Genomic DNA, 23618 nt, shown 5'->3' on the forward strand with positions numbered 1-23618 from the left:
CCTTTGGGACCCAACCCGGCCAACCTTCGCGACCCACGCCGGCCGACCTTCGTGACCCACGCCGGCCGACCTTCGCAACCCACCATTTTCTCTTACCTTGTTTGTTGCTGACAAAAATGGAGGAAATGATTTTGTGTCCCTTTGGCCCAATAGTCCCTTTGGCCTCCCCGAACTTGTAAAAAAAAGGCTACGACCATATAAAAACAAATGCGGGTAGGCACCGATGATCGGGCACGCATGCACAGTGCGGCCAAATTTTGTTTATCAGTTCCTGGCCATTTTGAAGGCCCCTCGCAGCTGGCATTATTAAAAGCTGGCTGCTTCGGCTGTTGCACGTGGATTTGCACGATCGTGAGCGCCGCGATGGACGGCTCCGTGACCCTCCTGACACCCACCCGCGACCCACGAGTTTGACAATGCCTGGATTAGGCCCTCACAGTCAGCCCTCACAGGCACCAGTACAAAGAGAGAAATAGAAGCAATGCCCCACAAACTCTCAAAGTCAGGAGAAAAGAGAAGAACAAGAACTGTGAGAACTAATCCCTTGGATGCACAAACCACCACCTAAAATATTACTACCAAATGAGAACCGGTCAATCAATCACCGAGTGGGTCCCATTGAACTGTCCAGCGAAATAAGGATAATTACTGGATATACTCTTCGGACCCTATCCAACCTATGCCTCTCCAGATGAGGGCCTATCCCCAAGAGAGGAATCCCCGCTCAATGGGCAACAAGATACTAACCAAAATGTTGAGCCTGGCCCAGACCAACACCACCACGAGGGAAAAATAAGGATCGGAGATGTTCCCAGCCGAGTTTGAGAAGTGGCTGCCAGTCCCAACGCCCCAGTCCGAACACCCCTTTAAAGCCAAGCCACTTCCCAAATGTGACACCACACCTCTCCGCCACCTCAGACCTTCAAATATACATACCAATACCTCATGCCCCAACAGTTAAGAGAAGAGAAAAAAATAAACCCACTTGGCAGGGACCACCCCATTATACACAAAATACCACTAGATAGAGGATATTGTGGCCTCCTTCACAAGAGCACTGACAGCAGTAGAACAGACAAAGAGGGAGTCCCACATCAGAAGAAACAACTGACCCTCCCACTAAAGGAGAGTCCAAAAAGCCCCAGTCCTTAACAGGATAATACACGATCTTCCTGGGCCTGATGGAGAAAAGTGGAGCCCAAAAATAAAGAGAAACCTAATTATGGAGGATCTTCCTTGAACATAGCGAAGACAAACATAACCTTACCACCCACACTCTCCACCTGCTGCAGCTCTGCTCATCCTCCCCCAAGGATATATTAGAATAAGGAAACTGTGCACAAATCCCAAACTCAATACTCAGCCTAGCATGACAAAACCTTATCAAAGCAGGATAACCAACAGTTCAGGACATCACACCCAACACATTTACTTCCCTGCAAATGAATGGATGGACAACATTTATTAACAACTAAATGATTGTCAGGGAGTAAAGACCAGGATAACAACTGAGAAACAAGGCAGTCTTCAGGACAAAGACCACTCCACTGGCGCACAAAGTAAGTAGACATCCAGGATAAAGGAGGATCTGAGACGGAGAGCACACTTCAGGATTATCCAAGGAATGATGGAGCATGAACCACATGAGTTCTAACAGTGGGGGGGGGGCAACAATGGGGGGAGGGGGGGGGAAGCGAAAACAGCCCGGCACCCCCCACCCTCTCTCGATCAATAGGAACAGGATTACACAGAACCATGGATTGGAAGGCCAACCGAACCCCTGGTCTCGGAGAGAGGATTAAATGTGCTCCAGGCTGCTTGTCCTCCAGACTGAGACTCCCAATACATGGCAGCCACTTCTCAAACTCGGCTGGGAACATCTCCACGATCTTGCCAGAGACACAGGACACAACCAGGCTCCTCACCGGCTTCCCTTAGTCCTCACCGGAATGCCTCAGGATGGATGTTAGGCCATGCAGCAGGAACTAAACCGTGCGGAGGCGGGCTTTCACCAGAGATGATACTCTCTCTGCTACAAGATACTTCCCGTTGCCACTACTGCCTCCATAAAAGTGCCTCTCAACTAAATTTAGGCTCTAATATCCTGCACCGCAGAACCAAGATTATCAGCAGGATCACTTTAATGGCAAGCAGCTATCATCTATTGGTGTGCACAGTATCGTCAGGGTAGGAAACATCTCAAGGAGCTGTGCAACCAAAATATAGGCCCCACCTGAACTCCCTCCAGTCGCCACGAATCAACAAGGATTACAACATATTATCTCGACTCCATGTGCTGAAATATTGACCAACAAACCTTGGCAGATGGTACAAGCCATGTTAACTGAAAAAAGACATAAAAGAGATGTCCACAAGGATAAAAATAAAGATTAAAAGATGAGCAGGACCAGAAGCTTGTGAAAATGCAACCACTCCCATGCTCATATCACGTGATCCATTTTCTTCATTTTTGCTTTGTGTATTCTCGATCTCTAGTATTAATTTTCTATGATTTTACTTTGCGTCATTGAACAAATGTAACAAGGACGATGTGATAGCCAAGTGAAATGAAATGAAATGAAAATCGCTTATTGTCACAAGTAGGCTTCAAATGAAGTTACTGTGAAAAGCCCCTAGTCGCCACATTCTGGCACCTGTTTGGGGAGGCTGTTACGGGAATAAAATCGTGCTGCTGGCCTGCCTTGGTCTGCTTTCAAAGCCAGCGATTTAGCCCTTGTCACACTACTGAAAATTGCATAGATACAAGAATGAAATATGTAATCTAAACCCAATGCCTCAGCTCTTTATGTTCCAAATAATATAAGAAAGGGAAACATACAGAAGTTTGAATCAGGAATCGAAGTGTAGACTAAGAGCCAAAAGCATTTTTTTCTTCATTTATGGGATGTCGACGTCATTGACTATGGCAGCATTTATTGCCCACCCCTAATTGCCCTTGGGAGAAGGTGGTGGTGAGCTGCCTTCTTGAACCGCTGTAGTACATTAGGTACAGGAACACCTACAGTGCCATGAGCAGGGAAAGATATTATTTACACCATCATCAAAGGCCAGAATTGACAGATAGATCCACAGTGCTGTTAGGGTGGAAGTTCCAGGATTTTGACACAGTGTCAGTGAAGGAACGGTGATATAGTTCCAAGTGAGGATGATTACTGACTTGGAGGGGAACTTCCAGGTGGTGGTGGTGTTCCCATGAGTCTGCTGCCCTTGACTTTCTAGATGGTAGTGGTTGTGGGTTTGGAAGGTGTTTAAGGATCCTTGGTGAGTTCCTGCAGTACATCTTGTAGATGGTACACACTGCGGCCATTGCGCGACAGTGGCGGAGGGGGTAAATGTTTATGGATGCGTACCAAACAAGTGGGCTGCTTTGTCCTGGATGGTGTCAAGCTCCTTGGGTATTGTTGAGCTGCATTCATCCAGGCAAGTGGAGAGTATTTCATCACATTACTGACTTGCGCCTTGTCGATTGGACAGACGGGGAGTCAGGTGAGTTAGTCGCTGCAGAATTCAGAGCCTTTGACCTGCTCTTATAGTCACAATATGTATACGTTTGTAGTAGCTAGAATGAGCATACAATCCATCCAAGCATAAATTACATATTGGTACCAGTATGAAAAGTTTTATTTAAAGTATTCTAATGAAAATGTTTACGTACATTTTTAGGTAGTTTTGCATAAGCATGCAATCTTTTCCAAACCTCTTTCTGGAACGTACTGTCAGGGAATACCTCAGTCACCAGTCCCAGTTCATAAGCTTGAGCTGCTGTTAATTTCTTGTTGAACAAGATGATTTCATTGGCCTAATTGGATGATAGAAATAATGTTAACTTACTACTCCCATAATAATAGACAGCTTCGGACTGACTATTTCTAGAACAACAGAAAAACCTACAAGTAAAGAATAACATTAATTCAATCAACGAGTTCAAAATTTTAACATGTGCTATTGTGATTTACACAAATTACTTGAATTTGTAGATTAGAACATAGAACATACAGTGCAGAAGAAAGCCATTCAGCCCATCGAGTCTGCACCGACCCACTTAAGCCCTCACTTCCACCCCTATCTCCGTAACCCAATACCCCATCTAACCTTTTTTGGTCACTAAGGGCAATTTATCATGGCCAATCCACCTAACCTGCACGTCTTTGGACTGTGGGAGAAAACCAGAGCACCTGGAGGACCCACGCAGACACGGGGAGAACGTGCAGACCGAGTCCGCACAGACAGCGACCCAGCAGGGAATCGAACCTGGGACCCTGGTGCTGTGAAACCACAGTGCTAATCACTTGTGCTACCATGCTGTGTAAGTTTCTGCTTACTCCTTGCTATCTGTACTTTACATTGTAGGAGATACAAAATTACAATTCTAGTCTCAGAGACCCACCTGAAAATTGTTACAGAGCTCTGGAGAGTGTTGCAACCTTGTAAAGAAATACACATTTGTCACGAAAGGTTGGTTTACAACTATGTGTTACCATTAGGAATGTTTAAATCAAACCATCAGAATAGGATTTCTTTTTGCCTCAGAATTTTACAGCATAGAAACAGGCCAACCAGGTCAATGCTATAGTTTATGTTTCACACAAACCTCATCCCATTTTATTTAATCTCATCACATCCCTCTCTCTTATATATTTATCTAGCCCCCATTTCAAAGCTTTGGCAGTGGTGTTGGTTTTGGCACAAGAGACCGAATTCCAGAAGTCATGCCCCCGAACATGGCACCTACCATTTGCACGGCAGTGGGAATGGGTCCAGGTTGGGATTTGCACATGTGCATTTTGTGGAGCCAGCTGCCCATACAGAACAGAAGCTCCGTTCAGTCATGTCTGATTTTCATTAGCCAGGAGTGGGAAACATGACATGTATGGATTAGACCTGGTTGGAGCAGGTATAAACTTTGCAAAGTCCTTTGGGGATGTGGGGTATTTTAGGGGAGATACGGTGCCCTTTGGAAGTGGTGCGGTGCCTTTTGAAGGAGGTCCTAGGGACCTGAATTTATGTAAAAAGTGCATAAGCACACTAACTGTCGAGCTCAAGGGAACTCCCAAAAGAGTAAACATGAACAGTGAGAATCAACTGTGAAAGTACCCAGTACTTAAAATTTAAATTCTTTAAAATTCCTGCCCTTAAGTATTTGAAAAAAATGTTGACTATTAAAATAAAAATCAGTTTGCCATTTCCCTCTGTCTGTTGACGTAAAGCGGAGGGTTATAATTACTGGATTAGTGCTGCATGATAGATTTCAAAACCTTCCATTATCACAGTGGGGTGCCATCGATGACCGGGGCAGCATCGAGAGGTGCGTTGGTGTGCTGAAGGCCAGTTTCAGGTGCCTTGACCGCTCTGGTGGGGCCCTCCAAAACAGCCCTGAGAGGGTCTCCCGCATTGTGGTATCCAGCTGCGCCCTCCATAACATCGCGTAGCAGAGGGGCAACATGCTGGAGGTGGAGAAACGGTATACCTCGTCTGACGAGGATGATGCAGAGGAGGGCCAAGACATTGTGCTCGGCGGCACAGGAGGCCGCACGACGTGTGTGCCAGGGCTGCCGAACGCGGGACAACTTGATTGCCTCCAGGTTTGATGACGAGGGGGCTTGGTCAACGGCAACTCAACCGTCCTGTCTTATCCCTATACAGCCCCCTAACCTCCCCCTACGGCCACCCACTTCCCCGTACCACATCCCCCCCCTCCGAGCTTCCCACCAGCTGCACCACAAGGTGTTGACCTTGAGGCGGTAGCATCAGCGGATCTGGTTCATGGGGCAGAGGATGATGATGACCCGCTCCGTAATGGGCTCTGGTGCTCCGCAAAGTCTGGCAATGTCTGCCTCCCACCCTGGCGTCACATTCCACTGTCCGCCCGGGCAATCCTTCTGGGGGTGCGGAGGTGGGGCTGGGGTCCGGCGGGTGGGGGGGGGGTGCATGGTGTTGAGTGGTGAATGGTCTGTATCAGGTAGGCCCACTACACGGAGCCCCACGTCTCTGGGCCACCACAACCCACACCCCCGCACCCAACCAGCACACCCTCTACACCCTGCCCAGCCCATCCCTCACACTTTGCGGCAGCGAGCCAAGGCAGATCGGAACATTGGTGCACAGGTGTTTATTTGTGACAATGCTATATACAATAACTGTGCCCGAGCCCCTAACACTATCCTATGTGCTTCACATGTACCAACTTAACTGGTGTTTAACTTTCTAACCTTATGTGCCCTAACGTTCCTTCTAGGTGGTCCCCAAGTGGTACATTAGAAGTGGAAAAGGCCTGTTGCGTATCCTGCCCCGTGACGTGTGTCCGCTTTGGCAGCCGTCCTCTGGAGCAGCCGGGTCCAGATGTGCCCGGTAGTTTTCTGGGCGTCACAGGTGGCATGGGCCACCCAGTTCTACCCACAGCCCATCGGATGCGCCAGGGATAGGTGGGGTATTTAGAGGCATTATGGTGTTCCGGCACCTCAGCCGCGGAAGTCACCGGCACGGGCCCCATCATCTCTCCCTCCCTCGGGGTGTCAGATAGCCCCCAGGCTACTTCTTGGGACTGGGGTGCAGCTGCAGCGAGGTTCGCCAACTCCGTTGTCACTTGGCGCTGCGAGTCCTGGATGCCAGCTCTCGTCTCGACGAGGGCTACCATGCTTGCAACCATGGAGCACAGGTACTGCGCCACCTCCCTCTGGGACTGGGCCACGTCACTCAGGGACCGAGCCAGGTCCCTCTGTGTCTGGCTCAGGTCAGTCAGTGCCAGGACAATGCTCTCGCCACCCGCAGCCATGAACCACTGCGACTGGGCCACACTCTGCCGCACCAATATCAATGTGGCCCTGGTACATGGCTGCCTGTGACATCGCTGGCCTGTTTGTGCCTCAGCCACCGCCCGCACAGAGTGCCCGAGGCCTTGGACATCCTGATCCTTGGCCGATGCCATCACACCCAAGGCCTCCACCGCGGACGCCACTCGTCCAACTGTATCTGCTGGCGCTGGATGGTTGCAGACACCCTCTCATGTAGTCCATGGCTCTGTATCTCCAGCATAGATGGGACTGCTCTTTCCAGAAGCGCTGGCCCATCTGGATGGCCGTAATCCCTGGGGTCAGGCCGCCCTCCGACTGTCCACACCCTCGGGGCTCCTACCTCCACCTGATGTACCACAACATGTGAGTGGTGCTCACCAGATAGTGCCCCAGGAACCTCAGTGCCCAACCGAGGCGAGTGTCTCTGGGATGGTGGAGGGTGTTGGAGACAGCAGTGACGAGAAGTTGGTGTCATCCCTTAAAATGTGCCCCGGGTGTTGAGAGTTGCAGCTGGTGGTGACGGGCCCTGGACGGTCCCAACTCGTCGCCCGGTGAGTCGTGGGGTTATGACTGGGGTGGCGGGGGGGGGGGGTCGGGGAACACTGGCCGGTTCCACATTGTCTGATAGCGACCCTGCAAGACACAGTACAAGATGCATGGTTAGATGATGGGTAGGCATGGTGCTGGGGTGGGGGGGAGGGGGGGGGAATGAGGGGTGACTCACATGCCGTAGGGTCATCACAATGCATTGTGGGTTCACTTTGTTGTGCCATGCCCAGCCTCCGCCACTGCAACTGCCCGCTGACCAGGTCCAGCGCCCTCTGCTCCGTGATGACGAGGGAGGTCTGGCGGGCCCTTTCTGGTCTTTTCTCTATCCCTGCTGTTGTGGTGCAGGGTTGGGTATGGGGGCTGCAGGTGGGTGAGCTGTTGTCGCCCTCCATGTGGGGGTGGGGTGGGGGGTGGCAGAGGTGGTGCCGGAGGCGCAGAGGTGATGACGCGCCATGTCTGGCCTGGGGCGGTTGCCCATCCTACCCCAGCACTGCCCACCGGTCCACCTGGTAGGGGCCGCATGGGGGTGGTGCCGGAGGCATGGAAGTGGTGACTCACCGGGCCATCCTGAGGAGGTAATTCAGCTTTTTCCAGCACTGCTGCCCGGTCCTTGTGGTGGGCCCATGGCGCTCAGCTTCTGCCACCTGCACCCATGCCCAGTTAACGTCAGTGGGTGGCAGTCTCCTTCCCACCCCAGGGAACAGGGTGCCTCGCCTCTCCTCCACGGCACCAGCAGTATCTTGAGCTCTGCATTTGCGAATCTCTGGGCGAGTCTCCGTCCTTGTGGCATCTTCTTGGCTGGAATGAGAGTGTGTGGGGAATGGAGTGCTTATATGCAGCTCCAGTTTGTCAGGTTCTCCAGTGCCAATCCTGAACGCAGCGAATCCGACGTCTGTTGGAATTTCACGAGTTCCATGTGGCATGAATGCTGGCCCGTTAGGATGTCATGAATGGCTACGACAGTCACACCCCATTGGGACTTTAGAACACCCGCCGTTCGGTCCCGGCGTGAGCATTTCGTCTCTTAAACGGAGAATCCAACCCATTGAGTTATTCCTTTCAGATTGTATTCAGATAGAAAATGATGCAAATGTTCAGCAGGTCGGGCAGCATTTGAGGAAGGAAGCAGAGTTCATGTTTCATGCGGATTACTTTCTCAACAGACCTTCCATTAGGCTTGCTGAGTATTTACAGCATTTTCTATTTTTATTTCAGAGTTTCAGCACCTGTAGTATTATGCTTTGATATTATACTCATATAACAATGACAATAATAGTTTGTGGCCTGTATTGAAACATAACAAAACAACACAGATTCATTACATTAGAGCCCAACTCCAGCATTATTTATTATCTCAAACAGTTTGCTGCAGAAAAGAGCAGATTCTTTTTTTGGCAAATATAAAACTGATCAACCAGATGGGATCACACAGGAAGACTCACTTTGTCAGTGGAATAGACTGCATCAAATAATACAATAATAGTTAGCGGTTATAGTACTGTATAGTAACAACATGGAAATCACAAATTCAAATTTCACCATGGCAAGTTTAAAACAGTTCAGTAAATCACAAAGAAAGGCCATAAAAGCTGCCAAACTGAGAAAGAACCCATGAGTTTGACTAATATATTCAGGGGAGGAATCCTGCCATCCCTTTCCACTGTGGTTTAAAAGCGACTTCAGCCTCATGCTGTGTCATTCTCTCTGAAGTGGTCTAGCAAGGCATACTTTTATAACACCATTAGAGGCTTCAAGTAAGTCATGTCACGACTTTCATAGGGCAAGTATGGGAAGTAGGTGCACCCTCGTCAGCATTCAGAGACTAAATAAAGAAACAAATGTACAAAGCTGAGTTTTTAATTGCTATCATTTTTGCGGTACATTTTCCTCCATTTGTTAATGTTCATAATAGGTTGGCTGTGACTATTTTTCCTGTATCCGTCTCATACAGTTAATCAAGTGCCTCATGTGAAACTGCACAAATCAAAAAGCAAGAAGCATTACGGGAATTTATTTATTAAAAACCTCGAGTTACGCATCAATAAACGTATTAACGATAATGCTGGATACAATACTGCAAATTTTATCAGTCACTTGTTTGGTATGGTTTGTTAAGAAATTTTGGTGGCGAAACTTGCTACCCTTACCTTGCCAGTACCCATTATCTTAGGGAAGGTGTAAGACGAGCAGCCTTCTGGACTTTGACCAAGTTTACTAAATGGTGCATGGAATGTGGCCTGTATTGAAACATAACACACAGATTCATTACATTAGGGCCCAACTCCAGCATTATTTATTATCTCAAACAGTTTGCTGCAGAAAAGAGCAGATTCTTTTTTTGGCAAATATAAAACTGATCAACCAGATGGGAGCACATAGGAAGACTCACTTTGTCAGTGGAATAGACTGCATCAAATAATCCTAATACAGTGACAGCAACTCCAACAGCAGGACCATTAATTACACCAATCAGCGGCTTTGGAAAATCAATGTAATGGCTTACATATCTCCTGTTGGAGGGAAATTAAATCAGAGCAGTCAGTCAATTAAGCAATTGAAAAAATATGCTTTGGTTTCAAAGGTACACAAATGTTGCAATAATTAATGAAAACAACAAATGCTCTTACTATGCTCAACTGTATTTATTAATATCATTGGCCAAGTAGAATTTTGTGCTTATATGTATCTATTAAAAATATTTCCAAGATATTCGAATATATGTCTGGACTTTGACCAAGTTTACTAAATGGTGCATGGAATGTGGCCTGTATTGAAACATAACACACAGATTCATTACATTAGGGCCCAACTCCAGCATTATTTATTATCTCAAACAGTTTGCTGCAGAAAACTGCATATAAACTGCAAGATATTCAATATCGCATCCATATTCAATATGCATTCTAACAGATTTAAAGAGCTATCACTGACCATGCCTTCAAAATATTTTAAGTCACCCGTTACTCACTTTAGTAGTTCTGCTGAATTCTTGGACTTCTGTTCCAATCCTTCTGTCCCAATATCAGTGAAGTTGCTCAAGTCATTTCCACTGCAGTAATAGTCACCACTACCTGCAGATAAAGAGACAGTAAGAGTTCAAATTCATCTTAAAGGCTTTTAAATATTGACCTTCAGTATTTTCTGTTTCTGGACAGTGAATGTGTCATGTCAATTTGACACATGTCAAATATATGAGGATAAACTCCATTTGGAATTGTTTATACTTTCAGGAGTTTTTGTTTTGTTATTTTCAAATTGAAGATAAATTCAAGTGATAATTTCAATGACTGTCAGCACCACCTTGATCAGCCAACTTCACAATATTATTTTAGTAATTTGCTTGGTTAGTAGCTAGTTAGTAATTTATAGCTTTGGATGAAAACATTTCTCATTCTTCACTTTTAGTGTGTGTAATTTAATACCTTTGTCTAATTTCAACCAATCACTAATTGTTTCTCTATGAATATGTGATAATTTGAGGTACGACAATCTGATCTGTCCAAAAAAATTCAGATTGGAGCCAGGTAACACCAATATCATTTCAAATTGTCAGCATTTCCTTCAGGTTAATTGCCTAATGGAAAAGGACCTCTGTTCAATTTTGCCTACTATTTATACTTCTGATAGCAATTAAAACCAACAATAGATATGTACCAAACTGTGATCAAATGGAGGCCAGTGACATTTGCAAACAAATTACAGTAGAGGCTTTAGACATTAAACTTCCCAAAATTGAGACATGCAGTGTTGATTTGGAGCTTAACCAAAACTAAAGAAAGTTTAAGATTACTAGACTCAAGCTCAAGTAAGGCCTTTCCAAAAATGAGGAATAAAAAGGGCAATTCTTTCCAAGTTTTCAGACCTCGAGTTGATTGCCTGATCACCAGCCTTCTCTAAGGGGCAATTTTGGCACGATATTAATTTGACATTTGGCGTCTCTCATGCAGTTTGACTTCGCTAAGATGTATGAGTCTACACGGGTAATACAAGCTATAGTGGTTGTAATGGGATAAGTGATAGTGGATATCAAGGAATAGAGTTAGAAGAATTGGCAGAGCAGACTTGGAGGGAGTCCAAGATTTAATATTGGATACTTAAGTAAAGGCAGTAGAGTAACCTCAAAGGAAGCAATAAAGTACTTTCAGGAACTGGGTGGACCAAGGAAAAATTAGAGCAGGCAGGCTCCATGGTTAGTTACACAGGGAGAAAGTGCACAGTAGAGGGGGAAGAGGAGAATGAAAAGCTAAAAAGAGCAGATGCAGAATTAAGAAAGGGGCTTGTTGCAACGGTCAATGGTGTTATAGCATCAGACAACAGTACGTTGTGCATGAGTTGCAGGGGGCAAAGCAGTTGCAACAGTCTCAGAAGGAAAATAATGGTCTCAGGCAGGAACTGGCGGATGCATGCAGCGCTCTCCAGGAATTGATTAAGTGGTCTTCCAGGGAGACAGATCATGTAGAGATTGAGCAGTTGAGGAAAAAACTAAGAAAACTGCAGCCGGTGATTTCATTAGTGTCTATTGGGTCCCACGGTTCCCAAAATGATGAGACAAGCGATTTGGACTATAGTGGAGATACAGGCAGGATTTTACACCCCTGTTTGCCGAGGGTGCAATTGGTGGAGGTTGGGGGGTGGGCTTGAAGGGCTCAGGTCGGGGGTCTTTACTGGTCATTTGGCTGCTCTCTCCCATCTCATCGAATCATAGAATCCCTACAGTGCAGAAGGAGACCATTCAGCATATTGAGTCTGCACCGACCCTCTGAAAGAGCATCTACCTCGACCGACTCTCCTGCTCTGTCCCCGTAACCCCACCTAACCTGCACTGAGGGGCAATTTATAGCACAGCCAATCCACCTAACCTGCACATCTTTGGACTGTGGGAGAAAATCGGAGCACCCAAAAGAAACTCACGCAGACATGGGGAGAAAGTGCAAACTTCACACAGACAGTCATCCAAGGCCGGAATTGAACCCGGGTCCCTGGTGCTGTGAGGCAGCAGTGCCAACCACTATGCCACCATGCAGCCCCTATAGCTGTTAGCTGTTAAAACCTTTAAACTGTCTTTCAGCTTGTCAAGATAAAATATCTGTGAGATAAAGGTAAAAGTCCTCCCGTCTATGTGGCGGAAGCCTCTGAAGTGCTTTTATCACAGTCAATTTAATTGCTCTTTAATTTTTTTCAAGCCTCTGTACATACCTAGAAGCCCAAAAGCTTTGAACTGCATTTTTACATTCAATTTCACGGACCATAGACTTCTGGTGGTGGCCATAGAGGTTGCACATATGGTGGCTCCTGCTCAAAATGGATTTTGTTGGTCCTTTCCCACCCGCAAGGGTTTTTCTTTTTGAGTGAAAAGGTGTGCGAGTGCCCAGGGAGGGTAATACTCCTCTGGTGAGATTGTTGTATGGATCAGAGGATGAGAAGTGCCACAAAGAGAGAGTAATTGGATCAGAAAAGTTTTCATGGTGCGCCACAGGTTAAGATGGCGGAGGGCAAGGGGGCAGCGCTGCCCGCCCAGTGTTCGACGGACCAGCTGGTGAAGTTTTTGAATGGAAATTTCCAGCAGTGGAAGAGGTGTTTGGAAGACCTGGAGGTGGTGGAGCCGTTCAGAGCTGCGATTGAGAGGGGGGGGGGCAGAGTTTGGAAGGCTCAGCGCCTGGTGATTCAGAAGATGGTGGAGGCGGTGGGGGAACATGAGGAGTGGATGGCCTCGTTGGAGACAGAGTTGGGGATGGTGTTGGACAGCCAGAAGAGGTGTTATTGAAAATATGGAAAGATGTGTCATTTGAAACATGGAAATCTGGCAATATCTGGTCTGAGAGAAACATGAGAGAATACAGGGAAAGATCCCACAAAGGGTGAACAGCAGCTGCCAGGGAAGGATTGTAAAATGCAGATAGCCTTGGTCAAGCAGGCTTAGCAAACAAGACAAACAGGATTTTGAATGAAGCCAAAAACAATGGCTCACATCTCCATTGAAAGTAACTATCTTAGTAAGCATCTGGAAAAGAATGAATGAGATTCAGTTGAATTTGGTGATAATTCTAGGTGTGAAAATTTGCTAATACCAGGTAAATTAAAGAAAACTGGAGACTATCAGTCTACGAGAAACATAATTCAAAGCCAAAATCAAAGTCAAAATTATGAGCTGAGGACAAAATTGGAAAATAAAACTATAGAAATGGCAGGAACCAAACCAAAAGTAACACCTCTTGAAGTCAAAGCATTTTGAACATCACAAAGGAAACAATGCAGTCAGATCTATGAGATGAAGTCATGTCAAAATGAATACTTAGTTGGATTAGAAAGTTTAGATCAAAGATACTTTTTACAATCAAAGTTAAATAAGAGTTACTTTACAATAATGTCATAAAAGCTAGATAACTGTTGGAAAATTTATATTTCCGAAGAAAGGGAACAGCAGGCAGAACCAGAACCAGAACTCAGAGAGAATCAGAGAAGGAACAAGAGAAGCAGCTCAGAGTCAGATTACAGTCAGCTCGGTCATGGAAAAGAGACAGGGCAAAGCAGCCGAGCTAAAATAGCTAATACAGCTAAGGAAGACTAGAATTTAAAGAGTAGGCAGATTCAGCTCAGAGTCAGCTCAGAGATAGCCAGCAGAGTCAGCTCTCACAGCTCGGTACATGGGAAAGGTAGGACACAGCAACCGAGTTAACCAGTGAATACATCTAAAGAAGACCAGACTTTAAAGAAGATTGATTGTCAAGTTGGGCCTGAAGGTCCCTTCAACCAACCAAAAGAATCCAGAAGCAAGATCTTTTTACCTTTCTGTAAAGACAGTAATTGCAGCTTTTAAAAGAAAAAATATAATAATAAAATAACTTAATTTAACCTGAAATAGTGGTTATTCCAAAGTCTACTTTACTTACTTAGCAATGCAGGACCCAGGATTGATGCTACTGAGTCGTAAGTAGATGAAATCTTCGGTGAAGGTATGGGTTATACCAGGGGATAACTTGAAAACATAGTCTGACCTGAATAGCACCCACTGAAGCTTGCATCGGAGTCGGGGAGTGAGAATCCCTGATCACCAGTTAAAATGTCGGCCCTTTTTGGTATAGGGGGACTTCTAAGAATAGTGGTGAGTTTTCAAAAACATGGTTCCCAACGTTTTATTAAAACCGTGTTAATTACGCCTAGCGGGTTGCTTTATTTTCTACATGGCACCCTACGTGTTAACACCATGTTAATTATGCCCAGCCGGTTGTTTTGCTTTCTCCATGGCATCCAGCGTGGAGGCCTAGAATATTAGAAGTTTCTAGATAAAGCGAGGCTGGAATATTAGAAGTTTCTAGTTGAGCAGAATGGGGGCTAGAGTGGGGGCTAGAATATTAGAAGTTTCTAGTTCCCAAGAAACGGTTGGAATATTAGAAGTTTCTAACCGGCACAAAGGCTAGAATATTAGAAGTTTCTGGTCTATGTGTGAGTCAGGCTTTACCTGCCGAGTTTAGTCTGGAAAGTCATGTGTGATTGACTTTTGTAAGGATATTCTGTGGATCGAGGGGACTGAAATCATAGAATTTACAGTGCAGAAGGAGGCCATTCAGCCCATCAAGTCTGCACCGGCTCTTGGAAAGAGCACCCTACCCAAGATCAACACCTCCACCCTAATCACCATAACCCAGTAACCCCACCCAACACTAAGGGCAATTTTGGACACTAAGGGCAATTTATCATGGCCAATCCACCTAACCTGCACATCTTTGGACTGTGGGAGAAAACCGGAGCACCCGGAGGAAACCCACGCACACACGGGATGTGCAGACTCCGCACAGACAGTGACCCAAGCCGGAATCGAACCTGGGACCCTGGAGCAGTGAAGCAATTGTGCTATCCACAATGCTACCGTGCTGCCCAAACCGTGAAGCTCAGGTTGGGTGTGTAAAATCAGCAGACTAGAAGATGCTGACCCTGAGAAAAAGTCTGCAAGACATCTTGGTGACAGCACTAAAAATCTTGCATCCATTACTGGTAAAAAGAGGCCAAAAAATAAATCATCCTTAGAGTAAGGCAGATTGTGAGGTTACATCCTAAAGAAATGGGGACGCCTCGAATCTTTAGAGACCAATAACCAATTGACCCTTAACTAAAACGGGAAGATAGTGCCTTAGTCAGCATTGGATAGGGCCCAGAAAGGGTACTTATCCTTAATTTCAGATTGCAACTGAAAGGGACAACCAGGAACAGAACCTATCATTCCGAAAAATGGCAATTAGAATAATCCTCTTGCTCTGAAACATGGTCAAGAGAGTTGAAGCAATGAAACAAGAGTGAAAGAAATTAAGAGGCAAAATCTCCTACATAAGTGAAACTTTATCAGCATGGAGGGGTCTCAATTTTTGTTAAGAGTAACTAAAACCCACTGAATAGAGGTCCAAGATCTCAGTGGATAAATGTGTGTGTATTTAATAAGGGTTTGTGAAACCCTACAAAGTAGAGATCGAAGATCTGAGTGGATGAATGAATGTGTGTCTGTCTAATAAGGAATTGTGAATTTCCTTTGGTGTTTGTATTTTTAAAAAATGTTGTATTTTGCAAAACCGAGTTTCATATAAAATAGAAGTTTTAAATGGCAGGTAGAAATGTGATCAGTATTATGAGGTGGTAAATCAGTATGTTTAGAATTAAATTGGTCTCAGAATAAACAGATAAAGAGTTTGTACTGGGCAGCAATGAGCTGCTTGCAGGCTTTGAAACTGAGCGTTGAAATTGACATTGCATAGCTCGACATTGCATAGCTCCGCAGGGTCCTAGTGCCCGATGATCACAAGAAAGTCACTAGCAAAAATAATGATGTTTAGAATGTTAAATACATTGAAGATGGAGCTTTAGAGAATAAAGATATTGGATCAAAAGTTAGATTAAGAGAATTACTAGCAGTATCAGGAAATGAGAATCTGATGGCAGGAAAAGATTTGATAAAAATTGATGCAGGTAAAATTAAGATATTAAAACAATTGATAACATAGAGGAAATTTGGGTGAAGCTACCAACTAAGACGGCAGGGAAAATAATAATAATCAGTGAAGCTGTAAATGTAAAGGCAAGATTGTTCAGTATCTGGGTAAACATACAGTTGTATTAGGGAAGCATGGTGTCTGGAGCAAAAGAAATTGTATTACAATTAAAACACATGACCCGATTGGTGGGAAGACAGTGAATTAAAACCCGTTAGCAGCATTGATTGGGCACGTGATCAAGTTAAAATGTCATGCTCGGAAATTACCTTCATAAAAATCCGGTCGTAATCAAAATAAAGTAATTAAAGTAAATGCAGTAGCAATATCAGGAATGTATCAGGATAAGGTTTCAACCTGATTGGATCACTGAGTGAGCAAAAGAGGAAGAGTTTGAGATTCTTCGAATCTCACTCAGGGGTGCAATGATAGAAGGAGGAGGCTTAACAGGCTTTAATTGTATGAAGGACATAAAGGATAAGGAAAATAAACCAGTTTTTTTAAAAAAGGAAAGAAATGGTAGCAAAAGAAATCCGGAAGTCCTGGAGAGGGCACTTCTGGGGAATCCAAACAAAGATAGAAAGTACAAATTAAAGAATAGGGCCCTCTCCACCCTTGGCCTGTTCATTTGATTTTTCAGATGGAAAAAATAAATAATAGACAAACCAGTTCACAAGAAGGAAGAGAACTACACTCCAGAGAAGAATGTTTTAGACAGTATTGGGGGGAAACTAATGATACAATTGGCTACATATTTGAGGGAATTAAATGACAGAGCCCAGAAGAAACTTTACGGGTTAGAAACAAATCAAAATTTCAAATTATTACTGAGCAATGAAACCTCCGGTCAGACATCTCGAATTGGACATCAGCTGATGGATGATCTGAGGTCTCCACGGGGTAGGTACTACGCGATGGAGTTATTAAGGGTCTCGGCAGACAGCAGCGACTGACGAGGAACCCCAATATGATAAATGACAGTAGTTTAAGATTTTTTGTAGCTTGATGCCACGGCGGGAAAATTATTACCAATGCAGCAAACAATATTGCATTGACGAGCTGTAAACATTTAAAAAAAAAAAAATTTTTTTAATTAAAGATTTTCATAAAATATCAATAACAAAATGAGAAAGAAAAAAGAACCCAACAGGGTTAAGTACAAAACACAATCTAAAAAAGTAACCCCACAAACCCCTCCCCCCCCGTACCTAAATAATAAATTAACATTAACACCCCGACTTAAGACAACAGGTGTATACACCCCCTCAGACCCTTCCAGTGTAAATAACATAAACAAAAATAAAGTAACCCCCCCCCCCCCACCTCCCGAGCTGCTGCTGCCATTGACCAATGTCTATCGTTCTGCCAGAAAGTCTAAGAACGGTTGCCACCGCCTAAAGAACCCTTGTACCGACCCTCTCAAGGCGAATCTCACCCTCTCCAATTTAATGAACCCTGCCATATCGCTGATCCAGGATTCCACGCTTGGGGGCCTCGTATCTTTCCACTGAAGGAGAATCCTTCGCCGGGCTACCAGGGACTCAAAGGCCAGAATTCCAGCCTCTTTCGCCTCCTGCACTCCTGGCTCCTCTGCCACCCCAAATATTGCGAGCCCCCAGCCCGATTTGACCCTGGATCCTCCCACCCTCGACACCGTCCTCGCTACGCCCTTCCAAAATTCCTCCAGCGCTGGGCATGCCCAGAACATATGGGTGTGATTTGCTGGGCTCCCTGAGCACCTAACACACCTGTCCTCACCCCCAAAGAACCTGCTCATCCTTGTCCCGGTCATGTGTGCTCTGTGCAGCACCTTAAACTGTATGAGGCTGAGCCTCGCGCATGATGAGGAAGAGTTCACCCTCCCTAGGGCATCACCCACGTCCCCTCTTCGATCTCCTCTCCCAACTCCTCCTCCCACTTACCTTTCAACTCCACCACCGAGGCCTCCTCCTCCTCCTGCATCACCTGGGAAGTTTCCGAGATCTTCCCCACTCCCACCCCCCCCCCCCCCCCCCCGAGAGCACCCTGTCCTGTACTGTGTGTGGCAGTAGCCGTGGGAATTCCACCACCTGCCGTCTGGCAAACGCCCTTACCTGTAAGTACCTGAAGGTGTTCCCCGGGGGGAGCCCGTACTTCTCCTCCATTCACCCAAGCTCGCGAACTTCCCGCCCACAAACAGGTCCCCCAACATTGGTATCCCTGCCCTGTGCCACCCCGAAAACCCTCCACCTGTTCTTCCTGGGGCGAACCGGTGGTTCCTCCGTAATGGGGTCCACGCTGAGGCCCTAACTTCCCCCCTATGCCGCCTCCGCTGCCCCCAAACTTTGAGGGCCGCCACCACCACCGGGCTCGTGGTATACCTCCTTGGAGGGAGCGGCAGTGGCGCTGTTGCCAGCGCCCCCAGACTCGTACCCACACAGGACGCCATCTCCAGCCTCTTCCATGCAGCCCCCCCCCCACTCCATCACCCACTTGCGCACCATTGTCGCATTGGCGGCCCAGTAGTACCCACAGAGGTTGGGCTGCGCCAGCCCCCCCCCATATCTCTACTCCGCTCCAGGAACACCCTTCTCACCCTCGGAGTCCCTCACGCCCACACAAACCCCATTATACTCCTGTTAACCCACCTGAAAAAAGCCTTCGGGATAAACACGGGGAGGCACTGGAACAAGAACAAAAACCTTGGGAGCACCGTCATTTTGATTGACTGCACCCTACCCGCCAGGGACAGCGGCAACGCGTCCCACCTCTTGAACTCCTCCTCCATTTGCTCCACCAGCCTTGTAAAGTTAAGCCTATGCAGGGCCCCCCAGCTCCTGCCCACCTGGACCCCCAAATATCTGAAGCTCCTCTCCGCCCTTTTTAGTGGGAGCTCGCCAACCCCCCTCTCCTGGTCCCCTAGCTGATCTACAAACAGCTCGCTCTTCCCCATATTGAGCTTGTACCCCGAAAAGTCCCCGAATTTCCTAAGGATCCTCATTACCTCTGGCATTCCTCCCACCGGGTCCGCCACATACAGCAGCAGGTCGTCCGCATAAAGTGACACCCTATGCTCCTCCCCACCCCGCACCAACCCCCTCCAGTTCCTCGACTCTCTCAGTGCCATAGCCAGGGGTTCAATCGCCAGTGCGAAGAGCAGGGGGGACGGGACACCCCTATCTCGTCCCTCGGTGCGACTGAAAGTACTCGGACCTCCTCCTATTTGTGGCCACACTCGCCATCGGGACCTCATACAACAGCCTAACCCACCTGACAAACCCCTCCCCAAACCCGAACCTCTTCAGCACCTCCCACAGGTACCCCCACTCTACCCTATTGAAGGCTTTGCTGTAAACATTATTAAGGAAGAAATGTCATGTAAATTGGTAGGCACTGTTATGTATGTATGATAATGGGGGTATGTGTGCCGTTCGAGAACTTGATCAGCATTTCTAAACTGTGTGAATGTTTTAATAGAGGGGGAATAGTGGTAGTTTAGAGTGTTTTCTTGATTTAACTGCATAGAACATCACAAATAATATTGATGTTGGTTACACGCCATATTTAGTATGTAATGACTATGGGTCCCAAAGCCATGAAGTGATGTGTCGATATTGTACTTTATTTTTAGTATTGGAATTGTGATAACAGTTGCACATATGTAAAGTTGTAACACACAGTCTATTTGTGTGGTTAGGTAATGAGTAATGTGTTAAGATAAGACTTAATTTTTTTTACTGTGTATTTAACAACAGGGAGAATTTATTTGGAAAAAGTGACAGTTCAATGTGGTTTTGCGAATACTGTGGGCATATTGTATTGCAAATGTTGGAGGGAAATGATAACAGACAGAAGGGATTTGAAGGAAATTTGTCAGAAAGATATTCTCTCATGTACATCAGGGGCTGGCAGACATACATGGTTCAGGACAATGTTAGACATTCATGTGGGAAAGTCAGGGATAGAAGCAGGATTGATTGAACCTTTTAAATTAATGAAGCAAGGGGTGTTATATGATATCATAATATACCATTCCAATGAGAAACGGAAAGCAATTTGGATGATGGAAAAATGGGACACTAGACAGCCAGTGATGGACAAAAGACCTTTTTGGTTACTGATGGACTGAATTGTGTGCTGTTTCTAAGGCACATGAGGAAGCTTCTACGGTGCTGCTACGCCAAGGAAGTAAAATGCTTTGGAGGTAGTGGAACACACGGATATAGCTATTGTGTTACCTTCCTGAGCAGCTGCGGCTATGGTTCACGGTAATTGGACTTGAGGAAAGACCAAAAAAAGACACTGGTCTGTGATATGGATACATTTACGAATTGATTTTGGTGCACAATGTAAAATCACAAAATATGTACATACAAATGGGAAAGATCGGGGATAAATGTTAGTCAGTACAATTAGATGGGGGGATCACTGACCAAATTATATAGTTATGTTTCAAATGTCAAGACGGGGTATTATTGAAAATATGGAAATATGTGTCAGTTGAAACATGGAAGTCTGGCAATATCTGGTCTGAGAGAAACATGAGCGAATACAGGGAAAGATCCCACAAAGGGTTAACAGCAGCTGCCAGGGAAGGATTGTAAAATGCAGATAGCCTTGGTCAAGCAGGCTTAGCAAACAAGACAAACAGGATTTTGAATGAAGCAAAAAACAATGGCTCACATCTTCATTGAAAGTAACTATCTTAGTAAGCAACGGGAAAAGAATGGATGAGATTCAGTTGAATTTGGTGATAATTCTAGGTGTGAAAATTTGCTAATACCAGGTAAATTAAAGAGAACTGGAGACTATTAGTCTACGAGAAACATAATTCAAAGCCAAAATCAAAGTCAAAATTATGAGCTGAGGACACAATTGGAAAATAAAACTATAGAAACGGCAGGAACCAAACCAAAAGTAACACCTCTTGAAGTCAAAGCATTTTGAACATCACAAAGGAAACAATGTAATCAGATCTATGAGATGAAGTCATGTCAAAATGAATACTTAGTTGGATTAGAAAGTTTAGATCAAAGATACTTTTTACAATCAAAGTTAAATAAGAGTTACTTTACAATAATGTCATAAAAACTAGATAACTGTTAGAAAAATATATAAATCTGAAGAAAGGGAACAGCAGGCAGAACCAGAACCAGAACTCAGAGAGAATCAGAGAAGGAACAAGAGAAGCAGCTCAGAGTTAGATTACTGTCAGCTCGGTCATGGGAAAGAGATAGGGCAAAGCAGCCAAGCTAAAATAGCTAATACAGCTAAGGAAGACTAGAATTTAAAGAGTAGGCAGATTCAGCTCAGAGTCAGCTCAGAGATAGCCAGCAGAGTCAGCTCGGTACATGGGAATGATAGGACACGGCAACTGAGTTAACCAGCGAATACGTCTAAAGAAGACCAGACTTTAAAGAAGATTGATTGTCAAGTTGGGCCTGAAGGTCCCTTCAACCAACCAGAAGGTTCCAGAAGCAAGATCTTTTTACCTTTCTGTAAAGACAGTAATTGCAGCTTTTAAGAGAAAAAATATAATAATAAAATAACTTAATTTAACCTGAAATAGTGGTTATTCCAAAGTCTACTTTACTTAGCAATGCGGGACTCAGGATCGATGCTACTAAGTGGGAAGTAGATGAAATCTTCGGTGAAGGTATGGGTTATACCAGGGGATAACTTGAAAACATAGTTTGACCTGAATAGCACCCACTGAAGCTTGCATCGGAGTCGGGGAGTGAGAATCCCTGATCACCATTTAGAATGTTGGCCCTTTTTGGTAAAGGGGGACTTCTAAGAATAGTGGTGAGTTTTCAAAAACAGAGGCTGAGAGAGAAATTAGAGGACCCAGAGAACCGCTTCAGGAGACTGAACTTGAGGATCGTTGGGATGCCTGAGGGCATCGAGGGAGCGAAGGCCGCCAAGTATGTGGTGAGGATGCCAGAGAAGTTGATGGTGGAGGGGCCTTCGACTGGCCCCTCGAGGTGGATCGAGTGCAAAGGGCGCTGGATAGGAGGCCGCTGGTGGGGGGGCCGGCGAAGGCAATGGTGGTGCGGCTGCATTGATTCTTTAACAAAGAAAAGATCTTGAAATGGGCGAGGCAGACCAGGAAGCTACAGGTCTACCAAGAGCTGGGTGGGGAGTTGGCAAAGAGGAGAGCTGGATAAAGGCTGCCCTCTTCAATAAGGGGGTGAAGGTTAGGGTTTTGTACCCTGCCTGCTTGAGGGTGACACATCAGAAACAGGAGTTTTATTTTGACTGACTAGAGGAGGCGATGGACTTTATGAGGAACCATGGACTGGGAGGAGTGTGAGGACACTGAACTTTGGAGGAGAGCTTTGCATTTATGGTAAAATGTATGGGATGGATATTTTGGGGTTGGTCTTGCCGAGGGGCAGGGGTGGTGGCAATGGTGAGTGTGCCTTTTGTTCTTTGTTTGTTGGTGGTTGCGTGACGCGGGCCCGGGGCTGGCTCAAAAAGGGATATGGCCGATCGGCGGCCCTCAACAAGTCTGGTCATGTGGAATGTGATAGCGCTAAATGAGCTGGTTAAACTGTCGCTTGCATTCATGCGTTTGAGGATTCTGAAGGTGGACGTGGTGTTTTTACAGGAGGCACACCTGAAGTTGGGGGACTAGACGAGCTTGAAAATGGGATGGGTAGAGCAGATGTTCCACTGAGGGCTGTATATGAAGACAAGGGGGGTGGCAGTGTTGATTAACAAGAGTCGCATTTGAGATGGGGAGCATTGTGGTCGATCTGGAGGTAGATATGTGGTGGTCAGTGGGAAACTGGATGTTTATGCCCCAAATTGGGATGATGTGGATTTTATGAGGCGGGTGTTGGGGAAGATTCCGGACCTGGCCACGCACCAGTTGATTATGGGGGGGGGGTGGTGGAGGTGGTGACTTCAATACAGTCCTAGACCCAGGTCTGGACCAGTCGAGTCCGAAGTCATCAAGGGTGTCAGCAGTGGCTAGAGAGCTGAGTGGGTTCATGGAGCGCATGGGGTGGGCAGACCCGTGGAGGTTTGGGAGGCCAAGGGCGAAGGAGTTTTCGTACTTCTATGTCCATTGGGTGTATTCCCAGATCGACTTTTTTGTGATGGCGCTGCTGGCGGGGGTGGCCGACTCGGGAGTATTTATCGATTGTGGTTTCTGACCACGCACCGCATTGAATGGATTTGCAGGTTATTCAGGGCGAGGCCCAATCACCGCAGTGTAGGTTAGATGTGGGCTGTTGGCGGATATGGGGATGTGTGAGCGTCCCCGAAAAACCCGCCACGAATTAACTTACAAATT

At 45.9% G+C, this 23618-nt stretch overlaps 1 protein-coding gene across 2 annotated transcripts in view; it reads right to left on the minus strand.

Annotated features, from left to right (window-relative positions):
• The window catches only part of eci2 (enoyl-CoA delta isomerase 2), a 197257-nt gene that overhangs the window by 5969 nt on the left and 167670 nt on the right, over positions 1-23618 (minus strand). For both annotated transcript variants that reach the window (XM_072510002.1, XM_072510003.1), the window contains exons 6-9: positions 10330-10432; positions 9751-9871; positions 9509-9598; positions 3677-3820 (exon numbers count right to left, since the gene is read on the minus strand). In XM_072510002.1, the coding sequence (XP_072366103.1) occupies positions 3677-3820; positions 9509-9598; positions 9751-9871; positions 10330-10432 (458 nt within the window). The remainder of the gene's footprint in view (positions 1-3676; positions 3821-9508; positions 9599-9750; positions 9872-10329; positions 10433-23618) is intronic.

Source organism: Scyliorhinus torazame, chromosome 6 (genome assembly GCF_047496885.1).
Source record: "Scyliorhinus torazame isolate Kashiwa2021f chromosome 6, sScyTor2.1, whole genome shotgun sequence".
Taxonomy (NCBI): domain Eukaryota; kingdom Metazoa; phylum Chordata; class Chondrichthyes; order Carcharhiniformes; family Scyliorhinidae; genus Scyliorhinus; species Scyliorhinus torazame.